General features: G+C 37.3%; 1 protein-coding gene across 1 annotated transcript in view; it reads left to right on the plus strand.

Moving 5' to 3' along the window:
- P5CDh1 (delta-1-Pyrroline-5-carboxylate dehydrogenase 1) overlaps positions 1–18,750 on the plus strand; it is a 241,063-nt gene that overhangs the window by 208,752 nt on the left and 13,561 nt on the right. The window contains exon 12 of the mRNA XM_067141060.2: positions 1,562–1,747. Coding sequence (XP_066997161.1) covers positions 1,562–1,677 — 116 coding nt within the window. The 3' untranslated portion in view covers positions 1,678–1,747. The remainder of the gene's footprint in view (positions 1–1,561; positions 1,748–18,750) is intronic.

An 18,750-nucleotide genomic window follows, 5' to 3' on the forward strand; every position in this document is an offset into this window, starting at 1 on the left:
TTATCATGAGACAGTGACAGTGAAATGTATGACTTGAATACAATAAGTACATGAAAGGCACAAAGAGGGAATTACTAGTACACTGTGTTTAGAAAGACTGTTAAAAGGAGCCACAAATTATATTGTTTTGAAAGGCATCACACTGTACATACTACTAAGCAACCTAGTGAGTACATGTTCCAAGATTGAGGTTGATATCTTGAAAACTTTTTGAGTGAGAAGGGGACCGCTAAATTTGAGGTCAGACCGTTCGAGAAGGCAATTATTTAATAAATTTGAATTTCATTGGCAGATTCTACTATGTATCTCATACATTTTACCTGACACTCGTTTTCTTCTCAAAAATAGTTTCTCAAGTTTTTGCTGCCCTCTTAAGTATTGGTGATAATGACTCAACGAAGACAGGCTGTCATTTTAAATTTTAGCGCAGTGAATTCGTCCTCATTGTTTAATTGTAACACACTGCAAGTTTTGGACTACGAGGTCCACAACCTCGTCATAATCACTTATTGTTTCTTCATTATGTTTTAACACATTTTTTTAACTTTGTTTTTACTGAAGATGGCTCAAACGAGTTGAAACATGTATGACTACTATTACTCCAGCTAATGATAGAGATGTGTGCGTATTGAATTGGAGGTCATATTAAATTTCCTTTGTAAAGTGAAAACCGTCAATACGGAATGATTCTGATATCTTGTAAAGTGTCTAGTTTGTCACCACACTGCCTACTTTCTGAAGGCTGATTGCTCTGTTCTACTATGTCGTGTTCTTCACCAGAAGATCCTCCAGCATTTCATTCGTATGGAAGTTCACGAGCAAATTTCTAATTCATTCCTGTTCTTGAGTGTCTGTTTTGCTGCAGGATGTAGATAAAAGGACCTTATTGTGGTTACGATGTAATGGAGATAAAATATTTCTAGTGATGGTAATCAAATTCAGCTTGATGTAGCATTACAAAAATATTTGATGTGCATAAATAGCTCCTGTTAAATGTACACAGAGTTTTCATCCTGGTAGAAAAACAGAGAATTAATTTAAACCAATCGTACTGCATCAAAATGTTATGCACCTGTGGTTTTTACAAGTAAGTTAGATATATTAACAGTCTACAAATGAAACAAGATCACTTGCAAAGTAAAACTCTTCATAATGCTTGTTAGTTGTGCACAGAAGAAACGTCTAGGTGATCATAGTCGTCACAGGAATGACATCTCATATGCACAAATTCTGGATAAGAAAAGTCCAAACGAAGAGAGAATTAACGTCCCGGAGGAAATCTCAGTGTGCCACCAATTAAGGGTTGAAGTATCAACCCTTCTACTGTATTTTCATAGAATTCAATATTAAAATTCTCCAGTTTCCTATACTTGGTAGAAAAGTACCAGTGTTTCGTACCAAAAAATATTAACAGGGTAGACTTACAATCGTATCTTTCCAACTATATATAATTTTAAAGTCTTATCTGATTGCCAATCTAGCATACATATTACAGACTTTGACAAGACTAGCTTGAGACATATTTTTTAAATAATTATTTTCTTTTTCTGGTCTCTTACAGGAACAAACGATAAGGCTGGTGGTCCACACTACATCTTGAGATTCGCCTCACCGCAGTCGGTAAAAGAGACTTTTGTTCCACTGACAGAGTGGAAGTATCCTTATATGCAAAGTTAGAACCACTCGATCTGGGATGGTTCAATAGAGAGAAAGAAGGGAACATAATGTTCTGTTACGTGTTTTAAAGGTAATTGTCAAGATTAAACTTTTTCTTTTTATATATCTTACATCATCTCATTCTTCCTCAAATACTTTCCACATTTGTGTCCTTTGAGATTTTTTTTACGGTCTGTGTCTAAAATCACACCTACATGCTTTTTTTTTTTTTTTTTTTTAATACACATATGCTAAATCACTAAACACTATTTACAACATGTATGTTTAACCACAACATGACTTACTCCATGATCAGTTAAGTTCATAAATCTTGGAGGGAATCACGTCTCATCTGCTCATTTTGTATGCCCTCGCTTTCTAAACCAACCCAAATACAGGAAGTTTGTCTGTGTTCCTTCCTAATGTTAACATCGTTCTTTCTCTAGTTTATATTCACCACTTTATCCAAAAAGTATTTTGGATTAAATCTATGACATCAACAATGTTCTAATCAAAAAGTGACCTTTCAGTTAACTCTGATTTCTGCAGCTTGATTATCTAGACTTAATAATAAATAATATAATAATAATAGTTCTATGTCCCACTAATTACTTCACGGTTTTTGGAGATGCCAAGGTGCCAGATCTTTGTCCTGCACAAGTTCTTTGTATACCAGTAAATCTATCAACAATAGGCTGATGTATTTGAGCACCTTCAAATACCACTGGACTAATCCAGGGTGCCAAACTTACAACGAACCAAGCTGCATTTGTGAAAAATTGTTGCACTACACATACAATCCATGCTGCACAGCTGTTAGTTGAGAAATGCCATGAAACGAGTAAGCCACTGCACATTGCTCCTCTGAACCTTGAGAAGGCCTTCGATCGGGTACAACATGACCTAATCTTCTTAGCCTTGCAATAATATGGCATTCAGAGCACTGTTGAGTAGGTACAGCTGCTCTACTTAGAACCAAGTAGTTATATTTATGCTGCCACAGAAGTATCCAATGACTTCAGCATCATGATAGGAGTCCACCAAGGCTCTGCCTTATCACTACTGCTGTTCATTCTTGTGTTGACCACCGTTACATCAGACTTGCACAAGCCAGTACCATGGACACTTCTCTATGCTGATGTCATGTTCACTGCAGGGAATAAGCTTGATCTCCAGCACTAAATAGAAGAGTGCACCAGCTGACTTGTGCAGTACATCCTGTGCCTCAACAAAGAAAAGAGAATACATGACATTATTAGATCCTCGAAGTTGGAACCTCAACATTGATGGTGAAGATCCACCACGAGTAGCAAAATTTAAGTATCTTGGCTCCACATTCTCTGATGATGGCAGTCTGACTGATGAGGTCAATGCAAGAATACAGATAGCCTGGCTGACGTAGCGAATGACAATAGGCGTCACATACAACCGTCAGATGAAGAACCCTGTAAAATCTAATATGTACCGGATTGTTATCTGTTCTGTCCGACACAGTGGTGGCCAGCTACAAAGGAGGTAGAATGCCTAGTAAGCATCATGGAGACTAAGATGCTTAGGTGGATAGCTGGCATCACGTGACTGGATCACATTTCAAATGATGTTATTAGGAGACATTTTTACATTGCACCGATCCAGGAAAAAATGCGGGAAACCGTCTATGCTGGATAGGTCGTGTTGCATGCAGAGGACGATACATTGGCGTACTCGGTGTATACATTGGAAGTCGCTGGAAAGATGCCCAAGGGACGACCAAGACAGTGATGCGCTGATATAGTGCACAGTGACCTGAAGTTGCAATTCTCCATCTAGACATGGCCCTGGACTGAACTAAATGGAGATAATCCACACAGAGGACCCAGACACCAGGCAGGACAAATTAAGAAGATAAAGAAGGTGATACACGTTTTAATTAATGGTATCTTTTTAAGTTACAGTAATTGGTTAATAAATGTTTTATTTTCAGGTATTTTCTAAATTCATGTTATACTCCGTTTTGACAGACTAAAGAACCTCACTGTTGTAAATTTCTCTAAACCCAGTCATCTCCTCTCTTAGACCCAAAATTGCTGTCATTTCTGTAGTTATTTCTTCAAGTGTCTTAGTCTGCTATATAATCTGAATGTTACCAAGAACTATTTGAGTGATGGGGACTGTCCCCTTACCACTTCAGGCTTGCAAAAGTTTTCTGTATGGTTTCACTCCCTTTTCCTGTACTTCTGAAATGGATCCCCATACTAGACCCAAATAGTTTGAGTGCAATTTTATCAGATTTGATGATGCTTGTTGTTTTAAGGGGCCTAACATCGAAGGTCATCGGCCCATTTATCAGATTTACTTGCAAAGGAAAATATATTGAAGAAATATGGTTAGATATTTACTCAACTACGTAGCCTCCGTGGCTCAGGTAGCAGCGCACCGCCCTCTCACCGCTGGGTTCCGGGGTTCAAATCCCGGTCACTCCATGTGAGATTTGTGCTGGACAAAGCAGAGGCAGGACAGGTTTTTCTCTGTGTACTCCAGTTTTTCTGTTGTCTTTCATTCCAGCAACACACTCCAATATCATTTCATTGCATCTGTCATTTTTAATCATTGCCCCAGAGGAGTGGTGCGACAGGCTTCAGCAGCCGGCACATTTCCCATCCTTGCTGCTAGATGGGGGCTTCATTCATTCCATTCCTGACCCGGTCGAATGACTGGAACAGGCTGTGGATTTTCATTTTCATTTACTCAACCAGGCGTGGCTGTGTTGGGGTGATAAAATGGTTACTGGAAAACTGTTTATTGGCACTAGTATAGCTTTCAGTTTGTGTGTTGAAAACTGTTTCAAACATTTACTGAATGATGCTGTCACATTTTATGCAGTGGATTTGGTGTGTGTCACTCGTATACTAATTCGTAATGGTTCCATAAATTACGGGTTTTTTGTGTAGCCAACTGCGAACAATCAAAGGGATGACAAACGACAATTGAATTGGAAGCAGGCTGGGAGCAGTGAGGTATCTGTGGATGGTACAAGAAAGGATAAGTGTGATTTTTAATTAAATTTGTGTATTTTTTCTACTTGAAACACAACCAATACTGAACTTAGTATCTCACAAATTTCAAAACAAAGGTACAACAAGATTTTATGTACAGAGTCCTAGACCACTTATAAAATGTTTTTACAATAACAATAAATCATACGACTTTCCAAGTCTTAGCCTACAAAAAAGGGGAACACAGTTTTGGAAGAATTAAGTGAGTAAGTCTGCAACAGGGAAGGTCGTAGAAGGAAGGGGCGGAATCACAACACCAGGAATCGTTTGTAAATAACTAGATGAAGAGCGACAGTTTTCAAAAGTTCACTTGCTGAATGGTTTGTTTAAACTGAAGTCCAGGCCCACTTTTCATAACTCAAGCCTCAATTGGAGATACATTTTTTTAGTTTTTTAAACTAGTCAAGAGAAGTACTGAAGTTAAATACGTCTGCGGGACAAAATGACAAAATCATAACACTGTTGCTCGCCCAATATTGTTGAAGCAGTAGCAGAATTTCCCAGCGATGAAACTGGGAGCAGGTAAGACGAGCCTCCAACCTCACTCGGTGTCAGTACTGGACTCGAGACCGAGCGGTCGAGGTGAAGAATATGTAGGGCAAGGGAAGGTACTTGGAGCACAATAAATTTCAAGAAATAACACACACAGTGACGTGGTGAGTGACGTAAGCCACGGGCAATAGCAAATAGCAGCTCAGTATGTAACAGCATGTTGAGTGAGTCAGGCGATGTGCGGAGCAACAGCCGGCCGTACAAAGTCAAATAGGTAAGTGCTCGTTACGATGCTTATTGCCAGACAAGTTAATCCATATGAGGAGTTCATGTTAAGAGGTACATTCTCATCATTTGCAGAATGGGGAGGGGGCTTCTTTCCTCCTTGTGTGATTTTGCTACTACTAGACCTTCAGCATTACATGTTCATCTTGAAGGCTTAAAACTAAACCTTCTGCTGGAACGCAGAATCATAACCCAAACTATACTGTAGATCAGAGGTGCTCAGCTGGGTGCCCGTTGAAGCTAGCCCAGTGCAGCCGGGCTGGCCTGACGTAAATGCGGGCAGCTTACGTAGCATGCATACGTTACAGTGAAATGCGAGTGCGAACATAATTGGCAGGGAAGTGAAGCATTGTAGTTCAAATGTGACTACAAAGCTCTCCTCCACTACTGAGCGAAATGTTGATTCGCGTACAGTATTAACCATTAATTTTAAAATGCCATAATTGCAACATCAAAAAGACATTTTCAACATATTCTGGTTTCATTTATACCACGCTCTATATAAACAGTTTGTTTTATTTTCTTATATTTATACATTCAAAGAAAACTGACACGTTCTAATTTTTGTGTTGCAATTTACAAAGATATAGAGTTTGAGCATACAAGCTACGATTTAAAATTTCCTTGGATGGGAATGACAGTATCTGTACTAAAAAGTAAAATTTGTAGTGTTATGTGACTTTCCCTGTCCAATGAATTTCTGAAAATAGTATTTAAAACATATCTATCAGGCATCAGATTATAATAACCAGCCTCTAAATGGCGAGGGAGTTTCATCATGAGTGAGGACATAGATATTTACTATCCAAGATTAAATTACAACAACAACAATAATAATGTAAATGCATCTACCAAATAGATATACAGTATGCCTTCAAGTAAATAACTTAATGGATGTTTCCGGTAAGTATGATTGGATTGTTGGCGAGTTTAACAGATAATTTAAACCCAAGCAACCACAAGCCACAGTTTACCCACCTTAACTCCATATTAGAAACGTTTCTAAAGCACCTCTTAAAATTATTTAAAATTGTAATTCATTATGTACAGTACAAAAATATTTGAGGTTGTTGGCCTAACTCTTTATTGTATGCAGTCAAAATAGACCCTACATAAACTGCAATGAACATAAATAGTGTGTTTCTTACAACATAAATTAAAAATGATGTAGATTGTTGCCCTTTTTCTTTTATTCATTATTTTCTGCCTCCATTTCAAATTCAGGTATTGCCACAGTGATCGAGAGTGACTAGGAGAACTTCACCCAACCTTCACGGCCTGTGAAGTTACATCACTCTGGCTAAATAGGATACGCTAATCACCTGTCTGCCCGCCCGCTTACAGTGTTGTGTGCCCGCAGGATGAAATGCCCAGCATGAGCACCTCTGCTGTAGATAATGAATTATTTGATACATAACATACAGTAAGATAACACAGATGGTTGATGAATATGAATGAATCTTGTGATTGATCATTTAATGCCTGATATACAGGAGTGTGAGAATAGCTGAGAGTGCATCTGAACACCTTCATTTAACTTGTTTTTACTTGAGTAAATATTAAAGTATGTCCTCCAATAAAAGCGAGACTATCCCTGAAAGACAGTCTCATCCAAGCCCATTCAAACTTGGACATTCATTGATAATCTGTCCTTTTTATTCACACCCTGTTGGGTACAGACCTCTCCCATTCATTTTCTCGAAAGTCAACTAAACTGACTATGTCTGAATATTGCTGGTGGTTTGTTGCCAGTTATGTAAGACTTTTCTCACAAGCAATCATGGAAATGAAACTTAAAATACAATTTTAGTAGCTCAGTAATCAAACAAAATAAAACTTATCTTTATGGTGTTCCACTTGAATTATTTTTATATATAAAAGTTTTTCACAGAATGCATTCATTGTAGACTTGACAACTGTACTATATTTAGCCCATTTGGACCTAAATTCTTTTGGTTGGACAGAAAAAAGGTCTTCTTCTTGTAAGCAAATGAAAGCTGGATTGACTCAGGATATCTTATGGAATTATGGAGATAATGGTAGGGTCAAGGCAGATGCTGAGGAAATTAGAAGGGAAGGAGGAAGTGGTAGTTTTTCACATTGGTACCAACAATGTAAGGTAACCAGGAATTGGTACTAACATAGTTGGGTCTGTGTGGAATCTGGTTACGGCAGCACGAGAGAAATTTAAGGTAGCAGAGATTATCACTTGGATGCTGTGTACGAAGGCTATTGACTGAAGGGTGATCAGGGATTTAGATGAGACTTTGGAGTAAAAAATTGGGAGTGAGATTTGTAGATCCTAATGGGTGGGTAGGAGATAGGGATCTATTCTCGGATGGCCTTTTGTTTAGAAGAGCTATAGCAAGGTACATTCAGAGAAACGGCTTTGACTAGGGAGCAGTGATGACAGTATAGGAAACAGGATGTCTAGTAAGGATGACAAAAATTGTTAGTGTGAAACTGTAGAAGTACTGTATTAAAAAAAGTTTATTTACAGGTGGAGGATAGAAACAAGTAATTTAATAGATACCGGGTGATTCCGGTATGCTTGACTTTTTCTGTTGTTATGCATCCCAACAAGCGTCACTGGTGGCGTGATTGTTGATTCTCCTTTGCCATACACCAAGAAAGTGCCTTTAACCACTTACTGCATCATAAACTTTACAAAAACCTGTATGCGACAGGTATTTACACAATGCATCAAGGTGTCATATGGTTATGTAAAAAGTACATGGCTATTATATGCTTTCAGTAGGGTTTGAAATGAACACTAAAAACGATGGCAATACTGATAGAAAACTTGTGCATTTGTAAAGTTGCCCATCTAGTACGTTTTCTGGTAAATTGCTGGCTGGAGTCACTGTGGTGTCATAGGTTGAGTAGGATGCTGCTAATAAAACTGTGTGGCTGTGAGCTTGCATCCGGGAGATAGTGTGTTTGAATGCCACTGTCGGCAGCCCTGAAGATGGTTTTCTGTGGTTTCCCATTTTAACACCAGGCAAATGCTGGGGCTGTACCTTAATTAAGGCCACGCCCGTTTCCTTCCAACTCCTAGGCCTTTCCTATTCCATCGTCGCCGTAATACCTATCTGTGTCGGTGCGACGTAAAGCCAGTAGCAAAAAAAACCTGCAGTTGATAGGTTGATTTGAATCCCACCTGAATCTAATAATTTTATTTGCATTTTGTACTTGAAGTATCATCCACAAAGCCAATGTATCCGAATACCCTCGCATCATGGGTTATTTATTCATCTTTCTTTCTTCATCCGTTTACCATCCAGGGTTTGTCTTTTCCTCAGACTCAGCAAGGGATCCCATCTCTACCACCTCAAGGGCAGTGTCCTGGAGCGCGAGTCTTTGGGTCGGAGATGAGGACCGTTATCTCTCCCAGGCAGCCTCACCTGCTATGCTGAACATGGGCCTTGTGGGGGGATGGGAAGATTGGAAGGGATAGGGAAGGACGCAGCTGTGGCATTAAGTTAGGTACCGTCCTGGCATTTGCCTGGAGGAGAATTAGGGAAACTACGGAAAACCACTTCACGGATGGCTGAGGTGGGAATCGAACCTCCCTCTACTCGGTTGACCTCCCGAGGCTGAGTGGACCCTATTCCAGCCTTCATACCACTTTTCAAATTTTGTGGCAGATTTATTTATTTATTTATTTATTTATTTATTTATTTATTTATTTATTTATTTATTTATTTATTTATTTATTTATTGTAGAGTCTCGTTAATCCGAACTAATTGGGACCGGAGTCTGTTCGGATTACGAAATTTTCGGATTAACCAGAAAATATTTTCTAATAATAATGTTATTTTTTTTATGCCCCACTATTTTTACGGTTTCCAGAGATGTTTAGATGCCGGGAGTTTCTCCCGTAGGAGTTCTTTTACGTGTCAGTAAATCTACTTACACGAAGCTGACGTATTTGAGAAATTTCAAATACCACCGACTGAGCCAGGTTTGAACCGGCGAAGTTGGGGTCAGAAGGCCAACACCTCAACCGTCGAGTAAAATAGTTTCTACAATGCAGTTCAGTACATACTGTAATTTGAAATGTCCATTCTTTTAGCAGTTACATTAATAAAAGACTGTAAAATTACAGTAGGGTAGTTAAGAATCCGTAGAGGAGCAAACGACAATGAAAATGACATTAGGAGTGGATGGAAGCTGATTGTCATCAATTACAAACAGACCAAGGAATTGTAGCTATGGTGGAGAAAGAATATGGAGTTGATGAGGAACAGAGTGATGACGAAGAAGACTGCAATGAACAACTAGTGTCACATTCAGATGCCGCGGCCGCCTTAGAACATGTCGCACGCTACGTCGACCAACATTCCGCTGCTACGCCCACTGATCTGATGTTTATGAGATGCTGGTTTAACACAGCATCTTGGAGTAGGTTCCAATCAAATGAAATCAAATCAAAATCTCTTTATTTGCAAATGAGGTGTCTACCTTGGTGGCAAATAGTACACTAAAATACATTATTGTCAAGCACTAAATATTAAATTAACAAAAGAAAATTTTCCTATAATACAATATTATACAATTTATGCTAACAATTTTTTCTATTAAACACACAGCTCATCTTTAATAAATTTATATTGTTTACAAAATTCTACTTACAATAACTCCTGTACTACTTACAAATATAGTCAACTGATATACAGTATGTGGAATTACTTCAAATGATACTACACAACTGGTATAAGATTAAACTTTACATTGCATTTATTTACTTTTTTTTTTTTACCCATTCTGGAACCTAAGTAACATAACGACCTGCTGCGTCTTAACCAGAGCCCCTTTTGCCACCACTTTTCAGAGTTCCTGAAGGGCCTTCACAGCTACTGTAGCGGTCCCAGGGCCCTTGAAGTCCCCACTGTACTTCACCCCTACTGGCAGTCCCCTACTTTGGCTGTCCAAACTCCTTAGACCAGGGGATGGAATTAATTTATTCACACATTTTTTAAATTTACAATAACTTGCACTGGTCGAATGCCCTCTATCACTTCATTTATTTTCTCTGTTGCTGTTTATTCTCTTCTTGAATATCTGTACAAATTTGGGAAAAGGATGAAACACTACCCCTTGTAAACTGTTCCACTCCTTCACATCCTTCCCAATGAATGAAAATTTACCCCAATCGCTTATGCTAAAATTCCTTCTAATTTTATATTTGTGGTCTGACCTGCCGATATAATTATTTTCCAACTGAAGCCTCTCACGGATATCTCCCCATGCTTCTTCTCTTGTATAGGCTCTACATAATCCTATAAGTCTAGTTTTCTCCCTTCTCTTACTTAGTTTCCCACCCAAGTTCCTTAAACATTTCTGATATACTGCTCTTTCTCCTGAAATCCCCTGTTACAAATCTTGCTGCTTTCCTCTGCACACTATCTATTTCTTTTATTAGGTATTCTTGGTGAGGATCGCAAACACTGTTTGCATATTCCAATAATGGACGAACCATACTTAAGTAACTTTTTTCTTTTAATTCTTTCTTGCATCCTTTAAGTAGCCTCATTATGACATGTAACGATCTGTATGCTTTCCCAACAATGTCATCAACATGACCCTTCCAATGAAAATTACTTTCAAATCTCACACCTAAGTATTTGCACTTGCCATCTTGGATAACTACCTCGTCCAAAGTATATTCAAATTAATTTTAAAGCTCCTGTTTGTAAAAGTTGTAACAGTTGATTTGCCTCCATTAACCATATTATTTTCTTGAACCCATTGTTGGATGCTTTTAAGGTCCCTTTGTAATTCTGAACAATCCTCAATGTTATTTATTTCCCTATAAACAATTATGTCATCTGCATACAATCTTATTTTTGATGTTATATTGTTCCCTAAATCATTTGCGTATATTAAGAAAAGTAACGGACCGATTATACTACCCTGTGCAATTTCCTTCCAAACTTTCTCTTCCTGCGATACATTATTTCCAACTTTGACTTTCTGAACCCTTGAATTTAGAAATGTTTTTATCCAACGTGTAACCCTTACGTCCAATCCTATTCCCTCCAATTTCTTTAATAATATTCCATGTTCCACTCTATCAAAGGCTTTTGAAAGATCTATGGCTATGAAATCTAACTGGCCTCCTGGATCCAACTGATCTGATATGTCTTGCTGAAATCCCACCAGTTGTGCCTCACAAGAAAATTTCTTTCTAAATCCATACTGGCTCCTCATGAACCAATTATTATCATCACATATCCCTCTGATGTACTTCGATATTAAACTCTCCAGTATTTTATGAACTATACTGATCAGGCTGATTGGTCTGTAGTTCTCTGGTTTCCTTTTATCACCCTTTCCTTTATAAATTGGTATTATAGATTCCTTCCATTCCTTTGGTATTACACTATTATTTATGACATAGTCAAAAGAAACGGGCAAAAGAAACTAACAGACTTTATGAAGATAAACGACCAGTGATTGATGGTTTATGGTGTGTAATTATGTTTACATTAAGTTATTCTAGTAAAATATGGCTAATAAAATGCAAGTAAATCTTCATTCTATAATATGTTCTTTCATTTCAATAAGGAGATTTTTTTTTAAACATTGAATAGTACAGTTCGGATTAACCGGACTTTCAGATTATCAGGGTTTATTTATTTATTTATTTATTTATTTATTTATTTATTTATTTATTTATTTATTTATTTATTTATTTTTATTTATTTAATTATTTATTTATTTTGCCACTGCTCTGGGCCATCAGGGCTGTTTATGTGGATGTTTTATAAGCAGGACTGGATGAGGACAGAATGGTTGGGGGGTTTGAATCCGCTTGACTGAACTACAGGCTGACATTGGGACTCGTTGTAGCATTGTAGGTGTTATGGATTCTTAGGCTTCCGTAATAAGGTTTTGAAGGCTTTCAGCGTTTTCAGATTGTTGAGCATACACTTGATCCTTCAAATAGTCCCATAGGAAGAAGTCCAGTGGCATCAATTCGGGCGGTCTAGCAAGTCAGGTGACAGGTCCTCTTCCTAACCATCAACTGGGGTGTGTAGCATTCGGGTAGTTGCGAACATCTGCTGACATGTGAGGGGAAGCTCCGTTGTGTTGATACCTCATGGTTACATGCTCACCCAAGGGCACATACTCCAGCTGAAGAAACTTTTAGGTACCATATTCCTGTAAGGTTATCCTCAAAGGAATATGGTCCAATTAGGCGATCACACCGGACATTTACTCTCCATTGTGCCCGAAATGCTGCCTGTCTTACCCATTGGAGATTTTCAACACTTCAGTAGTCCATATTATGATGATTCACAGAGCCATTATTATGAAATCGTGACTCACCTGCAAATAAAATGTGAGATACAAACATGGGATCATTTGCCACTTGCATCAGTACCCACGAACAGAAATAAATGTAAGTTTTGAAATCTCATCCGTGGCGCTCTTGATGTAGCTGCAGGTGATATGGACATAACAAACTGGTGTGCAATATCCGTATAACAGACGACTAGCTGATGTTGGCCTGTTGTGCTACTGCCTGGGTACTCGTGTGAGGATTCCCCCAGAAAGTGTCCAAAATCATCTCTGCAGTTTCACCGGACATAACTGGTGCCTCTCTAACAGGAAATGTTTGGGTAAGTGGCAAAGTTATATGCTATTGTCTCTCCACCCTCCTAAACGGATTTGCATTTGGTTGTCATCTGTGTGGAAATCCTTGGTGGTACAGGTGTTGTGCTTCCTGTGGGTTCTCTCTTGCTTCAGCATAGATGAGGAGCATGTCAACATACTCTTCTGTTCAATACATAGCGAAGAAATGACTAGCACTGCTAGGCTACACCAAGTGTTAGGCAAGTACACACCGAACATGCATGCTGCATACTATTTATGGAATGTTGCACGAATGGCCTCATATTTGATCATCAAAGCTTAAAATGTGAATAAAAATATTTAGTGCTCCTGGGATTCAAACCCGCTTACCAACAGCACAGGCTTAGTCCTTTACACCATGGTGACTGTTGCCTCGAGCTTATCAGAAAATTTATTTGGTGTAAACCTACTTCCTGCTTCACAAACTCACACATTTTCTATCATAATGCCATCACTTTTAGCATTAATTTCATATCGAATCGAAAGCTTATAATTGGCACGTACTTTTTACATAACTATATGACAGTTTGATGCATTGTGTAAATACGTATCTCATACAAGTTTTTTCAAATGTCTTGCTGTGATGACGCAGCAACTGATTTAAAAGCGACTGTAGCTTGGTGTACGGCAAAGGAGAATCAACCATAACATAACTGATGTTTGTTGGGATGCCTAACAACAGAAAGTCAGGCACAGTGAACTCACCTTGTATATATTTACCAGATATTGTAATAGAAGTTGAATCTTGCCTGAAAAGTGATATTAGGAATGTGGAAATTACCTCATGGAACGAGTGTTTATCGTTGAGACAGGTTATGAATGGTAGAAGGTGTATTCATACTGGTGAAAGAATTTGTAAGCTATAAAAATGTAAAGGATGGGAAAAATGACATTCTAGGTATAAGACTTGTCTGTAAAGATAACGGGTAGCTTGATGTTTTTGGGGTGTACAGACCTGCAAGCTTGGTGCTGATGCTGATTAGGAATTATTAGGAAAGATAACACTGATAAACAAATTCAAAACTTATTTTTGCTCCTTTGAACGAAAATAGGTGATTATTTATCATTCGACCCCGCTGAATCCTTATCTGAAAGTAGAGATACTGTATCACCTATAGTTTTCCCTGGTTTTAATTTTTTTTGTTTTAAATAAAAATGTACTTCCCTTTGTAATAATACATCAAAATTTTGAAATTATTTTTCTGTATTTACTCGTGAAGAAAGATTTAAATATTGAAGAGAATAATTACAAAACATTAAAATGTTCAGTGAAGAAATTTCATGCAAAAGAGGAAAATATATTTTTACTCACATTTTCAAAATTTCTTCCTTGAAATCTTCTGTTTGTAACTGCCACCAGAAACTTCTTCCTTGAGGTTCCAACAGTAGTCTACTAACATGTTCTGTACTGCTTTTCCTGCATATTCTTTCTCCATGACAGAAACATCCTGGTGAAATATGGTGAAATCTCTTACCGCATTCGTCACTAACTGCGCCCAAGTTAAGGTGGAATAAATCCAGATGTGAATGTAAAGAGTATATATTCATATTGCATCCCATTTCAACAAGTTCTTAACAAGTTTCCAAGAAAATTGCAGCGTACTTGTCTGAAAGGTAACCTTGCGCATCTCTTGTTTTCTGTTAGCAATTCCACAAAGTTGTCATCATGAATGATCTCACAGATTTGCAGCCCAATAAATGTGCCTTCTTTAATTTACTGTCAGTTTAGGAATTTTTTTTCTCAAATATCCAAAACCTTTACCGTGTTTATCCAAACCCTTAACAAAGTTGTTCATCAGCCCTAACTTTATATGTAACAGTGATTACAAAATCTTGTCTGTCTCAGGTAGGGGGTGATTCTTAACACTCTTCTCTCCAGGAATTGTTTTTCGTATGGTCCAATCCACAATGTTGTAATGTTTATCTTTTGCCCGGCTGTCCCATTTGCAAAGAAAGCAACAAAATTTGGTAAACTCAGATTGCATGCCCAGCAGTATACCAATCATTTTGAGGTCTCCGCATATCTGCGAACCATATTTTTTCATAATTTATCACTTTTAATGTATCTGTATTTCCTTGTTTCCATGTTTCCTTCATGGTGAAAGACTAGGCAAGGCGTACTGATGGGTATGTATTCCATTATGCAACAATACTACTTTTAAACCATTCTTAGATGAATCTAAAAATAGTCTCCACTCGTTTGGGTTGTGACTCCTTCCACATTACTGGAGAACCACTGCTTGGTTCTGTTTCATCCACTGTACATTCTTTAGAAGGCTTAGGAATTGGTATAAAATCATGACTCAAAGGTTTCTTGGCTGAAGGAACATCAGGATAAAGTACAGAATGTTTTGATTTAGAACTGTATCCCACTGTTTGTTAAACAGAAGTAACAGTCCATAATATGATCTTTCTGTACACATTACAGAGTTTCCGAATGGCATTGTTTTGTGAGTGCCATTAAGCCAACCATGTAAAGTTTGTGAACAATTGCAACAAATTTTATCTGGTGCCCAGCTTTTTCCGTCGTCTACTTTACTTTTTCACTATAGGAGTAATAGTACTTCCCTTCAACTTCAAAGTAGATTCCCTGCAAGCATAACAAAACAAGTTTGGGTTATTCATACATTTGCATGATGTGGCAAACTCCTTGAGTTATAATACATTTCTTTATAAAAACAATTATGATGAATTCTGTTATTGTTTTCTTAAAATACAACTTAAACACTTCACTATATACAATATTGCATTCACAATTTCACAAAAATACACCAACATAAAATACTGCTACTCGCAAAGAGATTGGAAAGGAAGTTAAGACTTGACTAACCAACAAAAGAACAAATTTAAACAAAGAAACAAGAAATTACTCTTCTGCCAGGTGTTTCCTCCATGAAATATATTAAGTGCCAGTCCTAAACATACAATGTCTCTAAAACATCCCTGTCCATAAATTATCCCTGTCCATTTACTAGGAACCAACCACTAAGACGGATGCAGAACGAGGTGCGGAGACCTGAAACCATAAAACTATAAATGTGGGTGTTCTGCAAACAGTTTAGGTGATAGAGAAAACTGATGCGAAAAGATCACTTAGTTTTATTTAAAAGACTATTTCATTGTTTATCAGTGTAATCAGCTATATGGAGAACGGCATAGAAAGGAACATCATTGTAGCAGGTGATCTCAGTTTGCAAAATGTTAACTGGGAAGGGAATGTGAATGACAGAAAGCATGACCAACAAATGGTAAATAAGTTAATCTGGGAAGGGCAGCTGAATCGGAAAGTGATGGAACCAGGTAGTCTGGGAAGGGCAGCTGAATCGGAAAGTGATGGAACCAGGTAGAGTGAAAAATATTCTAGATGTGGTGCTGATAAAACTTGATGAGCTCTATAGAGAAAGTAAAGTGATCAATGGTATAAATGATCATGAAGCCTTATTTTTGTAGTTAAAAGAAAGAAAAAAAAGTGATAGCAAGGAAGGATGTAAAAATAGGACTTTGAGGAAATACCACATGGTTAATAGGAGAGGCATGGGGAATTTTTTGAAACCAATTATGGTCAGTGAAAAATTATAATGAAAAATGTAAGTTTGCATATGGGGTGGATTCAAAGCAATTGTTGAGGAGTGTGGAAACAGGTATGTACCCACTATATTATTAGAGGGAAATAAAGAGATTAAGAAAGATGTGCAGGTTAGAAAAAAATAGTTACGAATGGTCATGGAAGTAAGGAGAGATTGAAGGAACTTGGTAAGAAATTGATTTTGCAAAAAAAGCCAGCTAGGGATAACATGATGGCAAGCATTACTGTCAGTAATATAAATGTTAGGGAACAGTGAAAGGATATGTATAAATACTTTAAGGTAGAAACAGGTTCTAGGAAGGGCATTCCACGGATCATTAATGAACAATGTATGTGAAGACTTCGAGAAGGCAAAAATATTTAGTCACCAGTTTATAAATGTAGTTAGATCCAAGGATAATATCCAGGTAAATGATGTGATTAATACTGGTGAATTACTGAAATGTACCTATAATAAAAACATTTTGCTGAAAAACGTTGGTGTGTTTGAGCTATGTTAAACACCATAGATACTTACAAATAGATACAAAAATTGAAAGCTAGCAAAGCAGCTGGGATTGATAAGATTTCTGGGGATATATTAAAGCCAGTGGGGTGGTATATAGTACTTATCTGGAATACTTATTTGATCGTTTCCATGAAGGAACGATACCAAAATTTCTGCTATATTTTGCTGGAATCCTACAAGTTGAGCTTCACTGAAATAACCTTTCTTAAACCCAAATTGCCTTCTGTCAAACCAGTTAGTAATTTTGCAAACGAGTCTAATATAATAAGAATATAACAGTGATATATTATAGAACAGTATCCTCCTTATTCAAAACTTTGTGGTTAATGTTAAGTTAAAAAACTAAATATTTCACATTTGTCACATCTATACATGTTTCGATCCTAATTGGATCAACTTCAGTAGATTGCTAAAATTGACATTACATTTTGTAGTTTAAAACATTTAAAATTGAAGTAAGAATGATGTTATGAATGTTTAAATGTTCGCATAAAGAAAAGTTAAAATGTTCTTATTAAGGAAAAGTTCATGCTCTAAGGTCTTGTTGGAATCTTAAGTGTGCACTGTTATCCACTTGTCATAATATCCTCTTGGTATTTCATTAGTTCAAAGTCTGCTAATTGGACTAGGTAGTAGCTGATGAATAATTGATATTTCGTGATTAGGTTTGCTGCCAATAAGGATTACCATAATTGCATATGTGTCCGTGGTATGATTGTAATTAGAAAGTTAAATTAAATGCCAAAGAAACGCACAGAGTTTAATCTGATGTGTTTGTGAGTAATAAAATTGTGCCCAGTTGAACGATGTGTTTACGTGCGTGGTTTTATGCACACTAACCCGGTTTGTCATATGTTGTAGGCTCAAGGTCTTGAGGAGGAACAGCAGGAGGGGAAGGGGCTGAACTAGACGCAATTCGTAAATGAACTGTAGGCAGAGCAGGTGAAGTTATCATTGGTTGAGGGTGGGACCTTTCATTATAAGATGTAAATCTACAAAGAAGTAGAATAAAAGTTTCAAACAAAGAATCCAATTTTTTTATTAATTTCATTTAAATTGTATTGGGGTTAATGTATTGATCAATGTGAATATAGTGAATATGTATGTTCTCTAAGATACCTTTAAATCTTGTTTGATTTATGTGTAATCAGTTGGATTCTTTCATATGCATACTTATGGCTGAGAAACTGTTACATCTATTAGCATAAGTGTTCTTGATATCTTAAAAAAAAAAAAAAAAAAACATAGGATGCTTTGCAGGATTGACAACTGATTGTATATACCCCTGACCTGTGGTTGTGGTTATTATTATTATTATTATTATTATTATTATTATTATTATTACGAGGATCGGGGCAAAAGTCATGGCAACTATTTTTCTTTTCTTTTAGATATGTGAACGGATCACAAACGTATGTGTTGTGTGGAAGTTCTGCATGCAAAGTGTGTATGCAGAACAACAGATGGCTCTGTGATAGCTGGTAGTAGCGCAGCAAGGGCTGTGAAATCAGTCAGTTGGTGAGTGTTGTGCGAGATGGAAGTAACC

This window comes from Anabrus simplex, chromosome 2, assembly GCF_040414725.1.
Source record: "Anabrus simplex isolate iqAnaSimp1 chromosome 2, ASM4041472v1, whole genome shotgun sequence".
NCBI lineage: Eukaryota > Metazoa > Arthropoda > Insecta > Orthoptera > Tettigoniidae > Anabrus > Anabrus simplex.